We start from the raw sequence: 16,035 nt of genomic DNA, 5'->3' as shown, positions 1-16,035 counted from the left end.
ATGTATCGATGCCAATGCAGGGAGAGTGTTAGACCGCTGGCTATGGGGTTGAAAAGCAGGCAGAAGTCCTCCTAGAAGCTGGCGTTGACGTTGAATTTTGTTCTGTTGTGCCTCGGCTGCTATTCATGCTAAAGTTTATTCATCCACTTATTGTGCATCTGCGCCTCTTCGGAACAGCTGGTGTCACCACTTATTCACAGACTTTCAGATTTCTGTTTCTTCGCCTCTGACATCCAAAGTTAGAAGGCCAGAAATAGCTGACAGTTTGTTTTTAGACAGCTAAATAGCTGTAATCCACAGCAAAAGGTGGTGGCGTGCTGATTTTAATCAAGGCACAAACTAGATAGCTGCCTCTGAAAGGGAAGCCAGGAGCAAACAGACACTTGGGCAATGTGTGGGACACCAGCCTTCACCATAGCTGCTTTGGGAAGATGTCACTGAACGGCACAGCTCACTTTAGTTCTTGTTATTAGCCATTATTTATGGGTCGGTTTGTTTTTATAGGTGAAGCGTATAGATTTCCAAGCATCTAAAGCCAAAATGTTGTTATATGTCACATCTAACTTGGAACTGTTGCCCAACTATTGTTAGGATCATCTACAGAAACATACCAATGTGAAAACTGGCAAAGGGAACAAAAAAAAACCTCCACAGAAACAAGACAGACGGGCAACAACCACAAATAAACCTGCTCAGAAACCCTCTTCTAACTTCTAGCCTACCTGATGATCAAGAAGGCACCTCATAAAATGGTAACAGAGTGATCATCTACTGTAGTTGTAGAAAGGGCTCTGTGAAACCAGATATTCCTTTTTTTGTTTGGTGTTTTGTTGTTGCTCCTGTGCTTTATCGAACCAGGCCAGGGTAACAAACAACACCACAGGGCAGATAACTAGCTATATAAGGAGATTTCTAACCCAATCCAGGACTCTGGAATGTGATCTTTTATGGTAGTAACACACATAATTTATATATAACTTCAGTTGTCATGGTAGCCTGGCAGTGCTGTGCGAGTGCACATGCATCCATTCTCTTTCTGCAAGCAGAAATAGTTTTATACCACCTTCACCCTCCAGAACAGGTTCCCCTTTCCTCTCGCTGTAGGAACGTAACTCATGCCAATGCCGGTGACGTTATTCAAATTCAACTGGATTTGCAATTGGCCAGCGAAATACGCACTCTGTCGATCCTTTTAACAAGACACCGTGTATTTTATATACTAATCTGTAAACTTTTTCAAATTAACCACCAAAACACTACACCTTCTCTTACAATGAATAAAAGAAAGGTCTTCCCATTTGTTCATTTGTGTGCTGTCCAAACTTGGTATTTAAAAAAAAGAAAAAAGGGTATATGAACATAGATGATTTTGTTTCCCACTCACACCAGTTTCCTTCTGAGGTAAGGCTAGATTTTTGCTTTTACTGTTGTCAGTCGGTGCATATTTCATAGGGTACTGTACCAACCTGACTTGAATGATGGTGAGGTTCCGCGGTATATCTTACTTCAGCTCACACATGATTAAATTATATTTCTTCCTGTCTGAATAAGCACTTATATTGGAACAGATTCATACTTAACTCAGAGTTAGGGAAGTGCATGTCAGTATTTCACTTGTGCTGCTTAGCTCAGTAAAGTATCAGTTTTGATGAGGTAAAGGTAGAAAATCATAAAAATGGGAGAAGGGAATCAAACATTAACAGTATAGAACTGCTGTTCTTTTCAAATACCACCCAATAATACATATTGCGCTCTCAAGTTATTAGAACATAGCTTGGTCAAAACAATGACTTCATGTACTGAAGAAAATAAAAGAAAATCTTTTTTTTCCCCCCTTTTCTTTGGAAGATGGTCTTCTAGCTCTGTCATGAACATCGCAGGTGCATGATCAGGCCAGGCTGGATGGGGCTCTGAGCAACCTGATCTAGTGGGAGGTGTCCCCGCCCATGGCAGGGGTTGGAACTAATGATCTTTAATGTCCCTTCCAACCCAAACCATTCTATGATTACATCTGGAATGCTTTGCCTGCCATTACAAATTGCCTTCCTAGGCAAGGTCCTGTGCTGTATCACTCCTGAAACCTAAGAGGCAGATGGTAGAACTGCTTCTCTTAATATTCTCTGTGTCACGCTCAGCTGGGCACCAAGAGCACCTGTCTGTGCTGCAGGACCCACCCAGGGAGGGATTTGGCCCTTTCCTGGGGGAAGCAATTGGACCCAGCTGGGGGAAACCTCCTGTGGGGCCAGCACGAGTGCTACAGCTCCCAGAAGGAAGACGCTCCGGCACTTCCAAGGTTGGTCCTGCTTGGGAGCTGCCTGGAGAGCCCAGGTTAATGAGTTCTGGAGAGTAATACGTGGTGGCACAGGCCTATCTGATTTCATTCAGGGTTCAATAATAGCCTTGAAAATAATTTTTAGACTAACTGAAGAGCTACCCTTCCCCTTAGCGTCAGCCTGTCTTTGGAAAGAACATTTGGACACGTTTGTTTAAAAGATCCCAAGGCTGAAATTGCTAATAAGCAACTGTGAGCTTTTGCCTTCTTGCTCATTTGCTGTGTCAGTAAGGAAGAAAAACCTGAAATTAGAGAAAAGATGAATTGTAAGGTAGGAAATCAGGGTGGCCTGAGCATGCTCAGAGGCTTGGGTGTGGTGATTGAGGAACTGGGGCTATTCTAAGCGTCTCTTATGGAGTAAGAATATACTCTGCTACAGACTGCTGCACTGCCTAAATCTTCAGGTAAGTGAAAGGTGCACAGGTATTGATCAAAGTATAGTAAAGCTAAGGATAAATTCCAGCAGCATCCCAAGACAGTGATGAGGCAAGTTACACTTAAGGAAACTACAGGAAGAAAAGCCAGCCTGGGAGAACTGTACGTAATGGAGAAGGGGGATAAAGAACAGGGATATTTTTTATTCTCAAATTAGATGTCATGTGTATGGTACAGAAAAATTCCGAACAGAAATGTCACGTTTCTTTAAGACGACTGAATCTTTGACTCGGATGCCAACTTAGCTTCCCAGCCAAAATTTTCACCTAATTATATAATACCAAAATCTATATTTAGGTCTCTAAATAAAAAGTGACCGGGATTTGGGAGTTAGCTCCACCTGAAGTTTCTTTAACTGCAGAGAAGTCAACGAGTACTGCAATTTAAAAGCACTGAAAATCAGGCCACCTGGCAAGACCCAGGACATTTATCTTGTGAGTAGTGCTGCTTGTTTGGGTGGAATGGGAAGAAGGGAAGACAATGGCAAAAAGATACTTGATATATGATTATTTTTTTGGTTCTTGTCCTTCTTCCTTCGACCTCTAGGCTGCTGTCTTAAATGGCACCACGCTGTTGTTCACAGGCGAGAGAACTGTGACTTTAAAATACGGTATTTGCACTTAGGTAGCTTTCCTCCTTGGTCCTTGTGAAACCCAACTGCACCTATGCACCCACCTACATCGCGTTGTCATAGGTGTATATTAGCACAGCGCAGTTCAGACCGCTTTATTAGATAAGAGAAAATTTCGTGGTAGCTCTGCAAATTGCCCTTAAAATCTGTGTTGCTTTTGTTTAAACCATAAATATGTGTGTGTTTATACATACATAGGTTGGTTGTATACGCACACATACGTACATACGTACAGTTAATGGTTCATGTAACGTTGACAGAAAAGAAGAAACGCAGCACTGAGCAAAGCAAAAATGTTCAATAGAAGGCTATGTACTGCTTGGGGTATTCTTTAGCTGCACAAAATCTATTTTTAAGAACCAGTGGTGGGGGAATGTATCAGGCCTGAGCTCTGAGGTTTCTATCGAGCTATATCAGGCGTGCCTGAGGAGCCAAGCTTATGGAAAAAAGGAAAAGCGGGATAAGATCACCAAGTTTTTTCTGCCCTCACTGGTTCCTCTCAGTCTCAGTTAGGCAAGTCAGCGCACTCTTCTCTCACGGGGACCCGGCTTCAGGTTGGGAAACAGCACAGAGCTGAAACTAATACATTTTCCAGTAACTTGTTGCATAGAGTTGTAGTTAGAAATCAGCGGAAGGCACTTTGCTCCTTTCCTCTTAAACTGCTTATTACCCCTGAGCAAGGGGTCTTGATTTTTATTTTCCAAACAAGGTCAAAGAAAACTGATCTCCATCCCTTCCTCCCTCCCTCCCTCCTCCCCGTTAGTCAAAAAATAGCAAAAGGAGGTACCTACGGGATTCAGGAGAATAGTGAGGAAGAGTTCACCTCCTCGGATACTTTTGTCGAGCTCCTGAGGACCCCCAGGATATTCCTTGTAAAAAATAGTATGGGTGAAAAGGCCACAGGTCTGTCGAGGGAGCACCTGAGAACAAAATAACAGCGCTGTTGTGACACTAAATTTTTCTGCAAATTTACCCTGGCACAGCCACCCGAATCCCTCCAGCAACTCCAAGAAATAAACCAGCAACCCTTTCTGCCTCTCTACTCTGGCGTGCTTATTTATGGGCTCCTTTCTGCCTTCTGTACTCTGGTGGTAAGCAAGCGCAATCTGGCAGATGTGGAGATTTCCAGCTCTGAAAAGCTGCGACACACATGGGCTGAGCTTTCCTGCAGTCCCGCTTTATTCAGCTCAGACACTCATAATAAGGGTTTGTTTCCTGGCATTTGGAAGAGGAGGAAAACAAAAAGCCAAACCTCTCTTCCCTTAGCAAGGTTAGTTTATTAGAAGATAAATAGTGCTTCCTGGCCATCTTCGCTATCTCAGGCAATTAATCTTACTGTTCTTGAGACACCAAATTTGTATTCGAGGCTGTGGACCACAAAAGACCTGTTGTTTTATACATTCCTCGGTCCTGAAAACCATCCTGAGCCCCTCATTCCTGGTTGTGAAACGTGTTCAGGACCGGTGGGATGCTCGTGTGAGAGCAGCCTGAGGTTGGCTCCCTGTCCCCTCATAAATCAAGAGGCTGCGTGTCGGAAACCAGCCATCGCCGGCGTGCGAACACAAACTCATCTTGGAGAACAAGACGGTTTAGTTACATTACTAGCTAGGTACTGCGGTAGAGACAACAATTGTCAGGGCGTTTGGGTATTGGGTATTTCGTTTCCCTCCAGTCAGTGTTGTCGCTTTCCTACTCAGTTAAAGCAACAAATAACACCGACATTCAGCAGAGCATTTTAATACATGTGTAAATGCACAGCTGAAATGGAGTCTATTCCAGTAGTAACTGGACTCCGTGCAGTAACTTCTTGGTTTTGATTAAGACGTTCCTTTTGTCTTGTTTAGGGGATGGCAATTTTGACTTTACATGCAATATTCAAGTCAGCTGGGACTTTAGAGCATCCTGGGACCTACCTTTGAAATACGTCTGACTTGTGCATATTCAGTTTCTGTGTTTCGACTATCTATAGGGTTGCAGCTGGCTGGTGAGACAGGCCAAATAATTTTATACCTTTTCCTGCCCTTCCCTCAGTGAAGTGTATATGTGAGGAACCTTTTCTCTCCTCGCACAAGCGTGTGGTCGGGAAGAGTCGGGCACGTGTCCGGTCCCTGGCTCTGGGAGTTTCGGAAGCAAAGTTTGGAAGGAAACCTGGGCCTCAGAGCAGTGTCATGCTTGCTGGAGGAGATTACTTACACCTGCTCACCTTCCCAGGTGGTGGATTTCTAATCCTTTCATGCATAAAGATGAACCTGAGCTCAAAACATAGGTCTTAGGCAGTTTAATGAATTTCAAAGTATGTGTCGATAGTTGATGGGACTACAAGTACATTTAGTTTCTGAGGATTATATTTGCAGTTGCCTGGGTTTGTGCGACTCTTTTTTTTTTTTATTAAAAAAAACCTGGCTGCATAACAAGTGCACTATTTTGGCATCCTTACAAATCCTCGATCACAGAGAATTTTAATGATTGCTGTAAAACTCGAAGCATTGGTAAAAATAGCGTATTTTTCAGTCACTTAAAGTACAATTGCTATGAAGCATGGAAATGCAGTGTACCATGATGCCATTGTGGATGAAGCCCCGTCTGTACCGTGCAGGTTTCAGGTGTGGGTATTCTTCTGTGCTGGTCACTCGGATGCGCCAGACTTTCTTCCAGGCCTCGTAGAGCTGGATGTGGACCGGGTAGACCCCGGAGTGGTGCGGAGCCACCGCGTACCCCATGTCAGTCGGTATGCCGTGCTCCTGCAACACAGCAGAGGGGGGAATAGATTTAGGAACAGAAAAAGAAGGTGGAATTATTCAAAGCTTATTTTTTCTGCAGACGGCAGCATTGGGGAAGCTGTTGTCCTTCGACAGACTTGTACCTATTTGTATGTAGCACAAGCTAAAAATGGAGGGGAGGTGAGGGGAAGTGGAATTACAGTCTGATAACTGGAGAGTGATAAATAATCCTCTTGGATTACGTACACTGTTATATGGAATAGATTTGCCTGCGTGTTCATTACATATTACATGTATTTTAATATGCATCCTACCTGTTTGGTTCTTTTTAAAGGTAATGCGGCAAGCTGATGCTGCATATTTACTAAGCTACCAAACAGCATTAGAGCAGTAAACAGATGGGGGGAAAAGAAAATGTTGCAGTGACATATGTGGGATTTTTTGCTTCCTATTTCTGAAATGATAGCAAGATTCCTTCCTGGTTTAATGAATAAATAATAAATAAATAAATATCCCCCATAGGTTCTGACTTGGCTTATATTTTTTCCATGGTATTAAGGCAGCAGCAAAACAAGCTGGACTTTGACGGACATATTTTTCATTTCATAAATATTTATTCAGCTCCATTTCTATGAGGAAATATGTGCATTTTCATGAATATGATCTATAGGTTATCTTGAAAATATCTTCCGCTGGCACAATGAGGTAGTTAATGTGCAGGCAGAAGGAATTAAGGAAGAAGCTTAACTGCGAGCGTGCTGGGCATGTTCCCTTCACTCCTGACGCTCTCTTGCCTTTGTTCTGCTCCTCATCCCTCCCGCTCCCGTCTTAGCGTGGGCTGTCTGAAAACCCCATCTGATGATGAGGCCTGATAACCACATCTATAGACCGGGATATATTTAAAAGAGAGCAAATTATTTGAAGTGTAAGCTATACATGTGAAAATGAGGTAATTAGTTTCATCGGTTTGAGTGACTGTTCAGAAACGCATCCGGCGTTTATCAGCTCCTGGCAGAAAGAAATTTGCGTTCTGCCTCTTCTCCTGCCCAGGCTCAGTTCCAGCAGCAGTTCCAGAAAAAGCCCTTTTCAGCTCTCCCACGGCATCTCCAGGTTGCAGGGTGTCCTGCTGCTCTGGCTCTTGCAGCATCCCTTCCCGCGCTCCGGGGGTTTACTGAAATCATTTTACTCCCCATCGTACAGGATGCATCAACTGTTTTCTCTTCATATAAAACTGATGTTCAGAGCGCAATGGCTAAAATGTGAGATGATGACTTTTTTTTTTTTTTTTTGTCCTTCCTCTTGCCCACATTATCCAAGAACTGTTGATTACTTTAATTCCAGGAACAGCAGGTTGTGCTGGGCATTTTTAAGTACTTTGCAAGGAAAGGCTTTTGGTTCTTTGACAAAAATTAAGTTAAATCTGTGGGGAACACTTGTTCATACATCACCTAATGCAACCACTTAAAATTATCCATTCCTTATTAGTAAAGATCTTAGGTTGCTGTCCAGTCTTGAAAAAAAGAAACCCAAACTTACTATTTTGTAATCTACTGAGAGCAAAATGTAATTGCTGCATATTAATGTTGTTACCTAGCTGAAAGGCATGAGTCAGTTTAAGGGTGAAATGAGGAACAGATCTATAATAATAAGTGTTGAATCACTCTCCACTATTTTTTTGCCAAGGAAAAAGCTGTATCTAAAGGTTTCTGAAAAATCTGGCCATTTATTACTGAGGAGTCTATGATGCTCACACTGTAAAATACGTTAACTTAAATATACTGTATTAATTTGAACCTGCAAACCTTCCCCAAACCTGTGTTAGGGAGTATACAGACAAAAGTGTCCTGAGCTAGATAATGAACACTGCTCTGCATGTCCAAAAGTAGGTACCTGGATGAATACATGCAAAATACTGTTTATCTGCTTACTATTTGCTGCTGGTATTGCCATAGCAACAGAATGGTGAAATGGTAATGTGCCATTCACAAATAAAATAAGGCATCTTTTCATAAGTTCTCAATATAAAAAGCTAATTAGCCTCTGAATAAAACCTGCACACTGCATAGTTCGTCACATAACCACATGTCAGTCACTCAGAAACCCAATATGACTTTTAGAAGAAACAACTGAGAAATAATCAGATTTTCTTTGGTCGGCTCCATGTTCAGTTTACTTGGGTAAATGAAATATTTTACTCTTTTAGTGGTTTCTGTTGCTCTGTTTCCTTTTTTCCTCTCATTTTGTTATTAAATTTAGTTTGGGATTGAGAACTAATGTCTTAAAGGAGGAGTATACATTTGAATCTAAGCTGTTGGGCAAAATGGGAGAAGCCTGTAGTGAGTATATTTTCTTATATATTCTACAGAACAATTTCCTACAAGATTTTATTAGGTTATTTTTATATTCAAGATTTCCACTGATTTATTTTTTTTATTTCAAAATTTGTTTATAAACTTTGGGTGTGTGTTCGTCCGGTTTGGAAAACTTCCGGCCCTTTTTGTTACGTTACGGTTGCAGTGTTACGGTCCTTCACACGCTTAAGCTGGGACCCCAGCGCTATTAATTTTGGGCAGGTTAAATTTGTATTCCTGTTTCACTTGTGCCTTAAGAGACTTTCAATTCTAACTTAATTGACAGCGGAAGCTGAAGCTGAAGCTGCAGCGGTGGATGCGTTCAATGTCAAAGGAGAATCAATGTTATAATCTGTTAGATGGGGGGGAGACAATTAAAACAGCTGTTGCATTTTTGGCAGAAAATTCCCTGAGAGTTGTCGTTATTTCCCATGCATTGGTTCGCATGATGGTGCCGTGGGGGAGCCGTCAGACTGTTTAAGGGCTGGACCAGACAAGAGGATGCTCTCCAGAAGCACACCTCACGTCCTCCAGACAGCAGTGAGCAAGGGGGATGCGTGCTCAGAATACCTCAGATTACCTCAAAGTAACCCTGCCTCCCATGCCTGCGTCTGGCCCGCACATCTGGCCAGCGGCAGACAGATGCTTCAAACCAGGCCACCCTCCAAAGTTACCTCGTCCACAGCCCAGGCGTGGGACTGGTACTTCTACAGGTGAGCTGAAAGGCTGAAGCAATCTGCCAAGGCTGCTTATCTCTCTCAATTATCAGCTTCACTCCAGCAAGGGAAGATTTGCTTGAAACTAATAACCTCTCTTGACCTTCCTATTTGTATAGAAAGGAGCTGTGTTTGCCGTGAGTCAGCAAGTGCTGTGTGTTTGCAAAAAAACCCTCGACTAAAGAAAGGGCAGGTAATGCAGAATGAGCACTGCCCTCCAGAAGGAGGTATATTCTCAACGAAGTTGCATTCCTACAGCAATTTTTCCATCAGCAGATGTTGGAAATTTGAATAAAAAACATCGTATGGAAGACTGACTATTTACATTAGCAGGATCTTGTCCAACAGAAAACCCCCAGTTTTTTATTGCATGAAATATTACATGTCCTCGTTAAAACACAGTAAGCAATAAAATGAAACAAATCCTAAAACTGTTTTAACACAACTGGCATTCTGGTTCTTAAAGATCACCGGTGATTTGTTTTACAGAAACACCTAGTATTGGCTAGTCAGAGAAAGAATAAAAAAGCAACCTTTTAATTTATTAAATCGTATGTCTACTGTAGGTCTTTTCAGACAATCAGTTGAACTGCAGCATTCCCTTTGGTGTACAGACTTTTATTAGATGAGAAAGTTAACACTACAACCTCAGATAAGTTTGCTAAACTTCTTGACTTTGTCCAACAGTAGGTGATAGAGTAAATTTAGTACTTTTTAAGATGTTACCTTCCAACGTTAAAAGATTTATGTAAGCTTTGCATATTTTTAGTACTGAGATATATTTTGTATATTGCTGCACATGGGTGAGATTTCCTGTAACTATAACTTTAACTGTAACTATAACTTTTCCTATTAACTTTCCTTAGTAAAGTTTCTCTTATTTGGCAAATGAATTTGCTACCACCTTGCTTGTCAGCACTCACAAAAATGTTGTTATTTTATCCTTTACGGACACATGATTTTTGTTCTCAAGGTTTATGTTTCTGGATAATTTTTATTGAATAAATATTTCAGCTTTCAATTGCTTTTAGTTAAATTCTAAACTTTAAAATCTGCTTAAAAGCTCTCTAGCTAGACAATACGGTTCGGCAAATGAGAGGTGGCTGTCATTGAGATATAGGGCTCTGTGTGGTGGTATTTGCTTTCTCCGTTGTTTCTTTCATCTCTGTGGTGTCCTTCCTTGCCACGTGGCTGTACAACGCGCCAAGCAGAGAGTACAAGGGGTCTTAACGAAGCGGATTTGCTGGTGTCGGTATCAGATCCAGGACTGACAGGGACACGGGCAAAGCCATCTTTTCACCAGTCTTGCACAGGAGTCTCCCAGATTTCACTACGACTCCTGTTCTAGGCATGCTTCACACTGTAGCAGACTACCGAGAGGCAGAGAAGATGTGAGATCTAAATCTTAGGTTTCTGAGGATGGGAAATGCAGAAAGGCAGTCCAGCGCTGAGGAAGCTATACATGACTAGGAAACGTGTAGACTCTGCATGTGCGTGGTACCAAATAAAGCTGAGAATGTAGAGGCAGCCTTAGAGATGTGCTGTCAAAGCACGCTCCTGGTGCGGACAAAAGCACTAATGAAGAAGGACCTTACGGTTAGGTAGAATAAATCTCATCCTGTCTGCAAAGGACAATGTCATCCTATATATGCAGAACATTTACAGAACATTTTCACAGGCAATCTCTAGAGGGCATCTCTCCTTCCTGACATTTACTACAGATATAAGTAATGCGACAAATTAGACTTTCTCTTCATCACATGTAGCTACTTTGCCTTTGATATGTGGTCACTGGTCTTCATATTCTTGGTATTTAATTGGTATATTAAAAGATCGTGGTTTCTTTGTGGTTTGGGCAGCTCAAAAGCTTTAGGCAGAGGAAGTGCTAATGTGCATCTGTAGCTGGTTTATAAACCGGAGATTGAAGCCAAGGAGCGTTACTAGACAGGCTCTGAATTGATTTCTTTGTTTTGTATATGCGTATCTCCGAATTGATTTCTTTGTTTCGTGTTTATGTCTCTCTCTCTCACTTCCTCGTATCAGATCACAGCTACCTTTTTACAGTCGATGATAGTTTTTGCCCTATCTACCGTGCTTTGGGCACGTGTGCTCACAAATGAGCACAGAAGATAATCAGTAAGCAAACAAATCGAGGGGAAAAATTTGTTTTTTCCTAGCTAATCCAAAGCTACAAGCTTTGGATTAAATATATTCTACTTGGTTGTGTCAGATAAGGATGTACAAAAGGGAGGAGGAAGTATATCTTGTGATTAAAGGATGGCAGTGAAAAGTTGGTTTGTTTTATTTTTGGAATATGTACTATCAGAGACTTCTGCTTGGGCAATTTGTTTACCTCTGTGTATCAACTGCATTGCCCATAACCAAGGAGAATAATACTTGAGATATTATCAGTTTGCAAAATTTAATCCAAGGCTTAATCCACTGGTGTCTTTAAAGGATTTTGGGATCCTCTGATAGAAAAGAACCTTAGAAAACATGATCAAGTTAAACCCAACTGATAATCAAAATAAATGTCATTTGCCTTTTCCTTCGCCAGACTCTGGGGCATACCATCCATATTTACATAAATAGGATAACACTGGGATAGCAAAGTTCTGGGTAGACTGCAACTTACTTTACCACAGTTAACATCTCTGGCTCTTGTTCCCGTGAGGCTATCGTGAGCGCTCGAGAAGAGATTTGGCAGGGAGGGTGGTGGGAATGGGGCTATGGATGGGGGGAACTGAGGGGCCCATCGCTCAGGCACACGTGCACGAGGATTTTGCCAGGCAAAACTTTCCACACTGCCTGCTGGATCCAGAGCAGCGGGGCAATAATGTTTACGGAAGATGTGAGAAAGTGTCTTACTCTCACCGACTAGGCATGAAACAGTAGAAACGACAAATATCTGTGACACATAAAATACAATAATTTGGGGGGCTCTTGTTAAAGGCAGTCTCCTGGTTCACAAGCAATTCATGTGTAAGGGAATCCGTTAAAGACTGTTGATTTTACTAAGCCCTAGATACGCAGAGGTATCAGCACTCAAATCAAGGCAATTAGATACCTAATTAGCAATTAGTTGTATGTATACAAAATTGTTTAGGTACCAGATTTCTACATCTATTTTGTGATACAGCTGTTTGAGGCAGGCTGCAATTGTAAGCCCCCATTTTTTAGGGCATCATAATGAGGTATGGATATATCTGTGTAAAACAGAAGAAGGTCATCTTTAAAAAGTGTCATCTTTACCAGCAGCTAAAACAGGAGGTGGGGAGATACAGTCAATAAATGGGAAATGCAACAGAAAACGGCATCAGCATCAAGCTGTGCTCCCCCGAGTATAATACTAAAGATGTTAGAGCACAAATAAAACATGTATGACATCAAGCAGATCTTCTATGTATTGCTCTAGATCTCCAATTTAAATTTGGATTCACACCGTGAAGTCAAACAATAATGAAAAGGGGTTTCCTTTAACTTTGGAGAACTTGCGGAAGCGCAGCTGCAGAACAAGGAGTTCCCTTCCCAAGTAAGATACGATTCTGAGGATGAGAAAGCAGGGGAGGATACAAAACTGCTCTGAAGTCATGGCTGGGACCTCTCTGATAGCTATCAGGAAGGTTGTCATATCGGGAAGATAAATTTCTCCCACAGAGAGGATTTCACAGGAAGCCTTTTGAAAAGAAATGTTCTCGTAAGTAAATTGTACAGCTCGTATGGATTCAAGGTTAAGAGGTCGGTACAAGCCCTGTCCAAATGTTAGCAGGAAATAAAACTGTAATAACAGCAGCTTTTCACTGACATCATCTCCTTATTTATAGGCACCCTAAGGAGTCTCTACCCTTCAGTGAGGATAGGGACATGGGCTTTATCTTTTTGTAGTTGAAGCTGCAAACAGATTCTATTACAAGACCTGTTTTCAGGCTATGTTATAAATTTTACTCCTAAAGGCAGTTTGACCCAGAGGACTTCATGTTTCCTGAATATACTTGAAGAATTTCCCCATAGGTTTAAAGATGAGCTGACCATGTATTTTTGAGATACAGATTACTTAAAAAAATTACTCTTGCATTTAAAATCTCAAATATATTTGGGTCTCCGGGCCAGGCTACACAAAAGGCACGACCAGGAATGAAGGCTGTGACAGTAAAGCAGCACTGTAGAAAGGAAAACAAGTCATCTAAAATGCCTCTGTCCTAACACCCTGCCAGGCAGGAGACGGGATGGGGGGAAGTCTGGCAAGAAGAGTAAACCGTTAAGCCATTTTTAATGAATTTTCTTTAAAGGTTGTTAGGAAAATATTTTCCTAAACAAGGGAATAATTTGCTTCCAACTGCTTGTTCAGGTATCTGCTTCTGCCGGTTTCCTGATGCTCCTCGGCTCCTGTGAGGGATGGGAGGAAGGGGCAGCTGCTAGCTGGCCTTTCTGAGCTGCAGAGGGCTGAGACTTGGGTTCCCTGAGCAGCAGAGAAAGACCCACCGTGTCACTCTGCTCTTTTGAGGAGCTTGGCACTTCTGCACCTTGTCAAAGACCACACAGTGCCTTTTCCAAAGCGAGCATTTATAGATTTCGGGTTTCCTTTGTCGTGCTTGATAAGCAAGTGGCATTAGCCTGCAAGGACTCTAAATGGTTTCCACCTGACCTTGGATTACAAGTACTCTGGGCAATGCTGGGAGGATAGCTCTTCTAAGTTAACAACACAAATGAGCAAAAATGAAACATCATTATCTACAAATATTAGCAACAGGTTAGCTATGTAAAAAGCATATTTTCAAGCAGGTTATCTAAAAAAAGCACAGTGAAATCCAGCAGCTCCTCTTATTTGCATCATTAGCTTCAAGATGCCTCACAAACCATACACAACGTTTAGGGTTCACTGCAACTTTCTCCCTCCCCTATTGAGGATGTTTGCACCAGACTTCAGGAAGCTGATAACCTTGGTATAGGGGTATAACCCTTTCTAAAGCTGAAAAGGCCAGCTGATACCTGCTGAGATTTCACTGCTTCTTGTCCCTATGGTCTCACAAGGTGAAGGTGGGTGAAGGGCTGCTTGCTTTCCAGAATGCCCGTGTCACTGAAAAAGGCTAAGACAAAATTCAGCCCAAGTTTGAGTCACAGAAAGGCTTTTCTTTTGGGATGAGTTTCCAATCTTGCTGCCTTATTTGCATATCTATGTAAATAGATATATACACACAAGTATAATTTCCCTGCCCGTGGCAGGATGGTTTGGAACTAGATGATCTTTAAGGTCTCTTCCAACCCAAATCAATCTACTCTATGATTCTGTAATATAGGTAAACGTAAGAACAGCTTGGAAAGCATAGCTATAATATGCAAAAGTATCCTAGTGAATCCTTTGGTAACTTTTACTCACTATTGCAAATTCTTTGTTGAGGATCATCTGCTCCACCAGTGACGACTCATTGTGGAAGAGGTGAGGCTGCATGTGACTCCACATATGGGGGAACCACCAAAACTCATCCACAGATCTCAACAGCAGGTCATCGCCTTCATCTTCCTCTTCAGTCCCTGCAAAAGAAAGAAAGAAAGAAAAAAAAAGGTAATAGAAAAGCAAGAGCAGAAATGTCCATAATTGGTCTTTAAACACAGAATAGGCTGCCATAAAACCTAATGTCCTTGGCCTGGATGTCTCCCTGTGCTGCAGACAGGCTCTGCCATATCACAAAAAGAGTGAGGTGAATCGCCATGGATCGTAGCTCTCCCTTTCCATTCCTGCCATGCTGTTAACTGACAGCGATTCTAACAAGAATTAGTTTTCAAGGGCTGATTATCGTGCGATTTAATGCACTAGGAGTATTTAAAAGTTCCTGCTCCCCATGAAGATGGAGACTGGATGGACTTCTAACCACCTGCTTTGGTCCGGCGTGGTTGTAGCTGGCCAAGGTGGCATCACTGAGAGCTGTGCGTCAGAGTCTTGCCAACTCCCCCTCCCCACTTATAGCTACTTCATTATTAGCCTCGGTAAACTGAAATCTGGAAATTTCTGGTAAAGTATGAAGCAAGTTTGCAATCGTTTCAAAATATAATTAGGTGGAAAACATGAAGCTGTAATGGCAAAGGGGTTCCAAATGTTTTTTCCTATGGTTCGGCATTCAGTTTTTGCCAGGTTTAATCTTGAAGTAAAAACAATAAAAACTCCTGTGTTAGTGAAGAGCATCTGCTTCAGGCAGAAGCAAGCATGTGTGGTTATAAGAAAGAAAACCTTCCATTTGAGAAATGATACAATGCTGCTTCCACCATTTGCAGACGTGTGTCTGCAGTGCTTTTTCAAATTGGAAAGGCAAAGTTACATTTCAGTAACTTCACCCCCAAATTACTCAATAATATTCAGTTTAATAGCAGCCTTCCTTCTTGTGCCTTTACCATTAAAATGCTTTTATTTAGCATCAGTCAAAGAAATAATTGTCAAAATCAGTCTACTGATGCAAACGTAGATATCTTTTCTTCCCACAAGCCTTCCGATGTTTTGCAAAACTCACTGGAAGAAAGTGCTTCATGGATGTCACTGTTTACTTTTGTGGCACGAGGCAGGAACATAGAGAGATGGCTGTTCGGTGCACGCACTTCAGCTCTTTATTTTTACTTTGCACTTCTGCGGTGTTTTTTGAAGAACGCCACTACACAAGGAGAGCATTACTTTGAAACTTTCTCCTGGTGTCACCGAATCACTTCACTCCCCTCCTTTGCAGCACTCTGCAAGCCCTTAGAAAGTTGCTCCTGCTGATGGGAGTGCTGCTGGAAAGAGAAAACAACCTTGTTTTCTAGGTAATTCCTTAGTGAAAATAAAGGACCGATGGCTGCTCCTTCTCTGAATGTCTGCTCCTTC

At 41.9% G+C, this 16,035-nt stretch overlaps 1 protein-coding gene across 1 annotated transcript in view; it reads right to left on the bottom strand.

Annotated features, from left to right (window-relative positions):
- NDST4 (N-deacetylase and N-sulfotransferase 4) overlaps positions 1 to 16,035 on the bottom strand; it is a 147,459-nt gene that overhangs the window by 35,519 nt on the left and 95,905 nt on the right. Inside the window, exons 5-7 of the mRNA XM_063336645.1 lie at positions 14,563 to 14,717; positions 5,954 to 6,139; positions 4,190 to 4,318 (exon numbers count right to left, since the gene is read on the bottom strand). Coding sequence (XP_063192715.1) covers positions 4,190 to 4,318; positions 5,954 to 6,139; positions 14,563 to 14,717 — 470 coding nt within the window. The remainder of the gene's footprint in view (positions 1 to 4,189; positions 4,319 to 5,953; positions 6,140 to 14,562; positions 14,718 to 16,035) is intronic.

This window comes from Chroicocephalus ridibundus, chromosome 5, assembly GCF_963924245.1.
Source record: "Chroicocephalus ridibundus chromosome 5, bChrRid1.1, whole genome shotgun sequence".
NCBI lineage: Eukaryota > Metazoa > Chordata > Aves > Charadriiformes > Laridae > Chroicocephalus > Chroicocephalus ridibundus.
The sequence above is the reverse complement of the archived record's forward strand: the minus strand, read 5'-3'. Positions and strand labels throughout refer to the sequence as shown.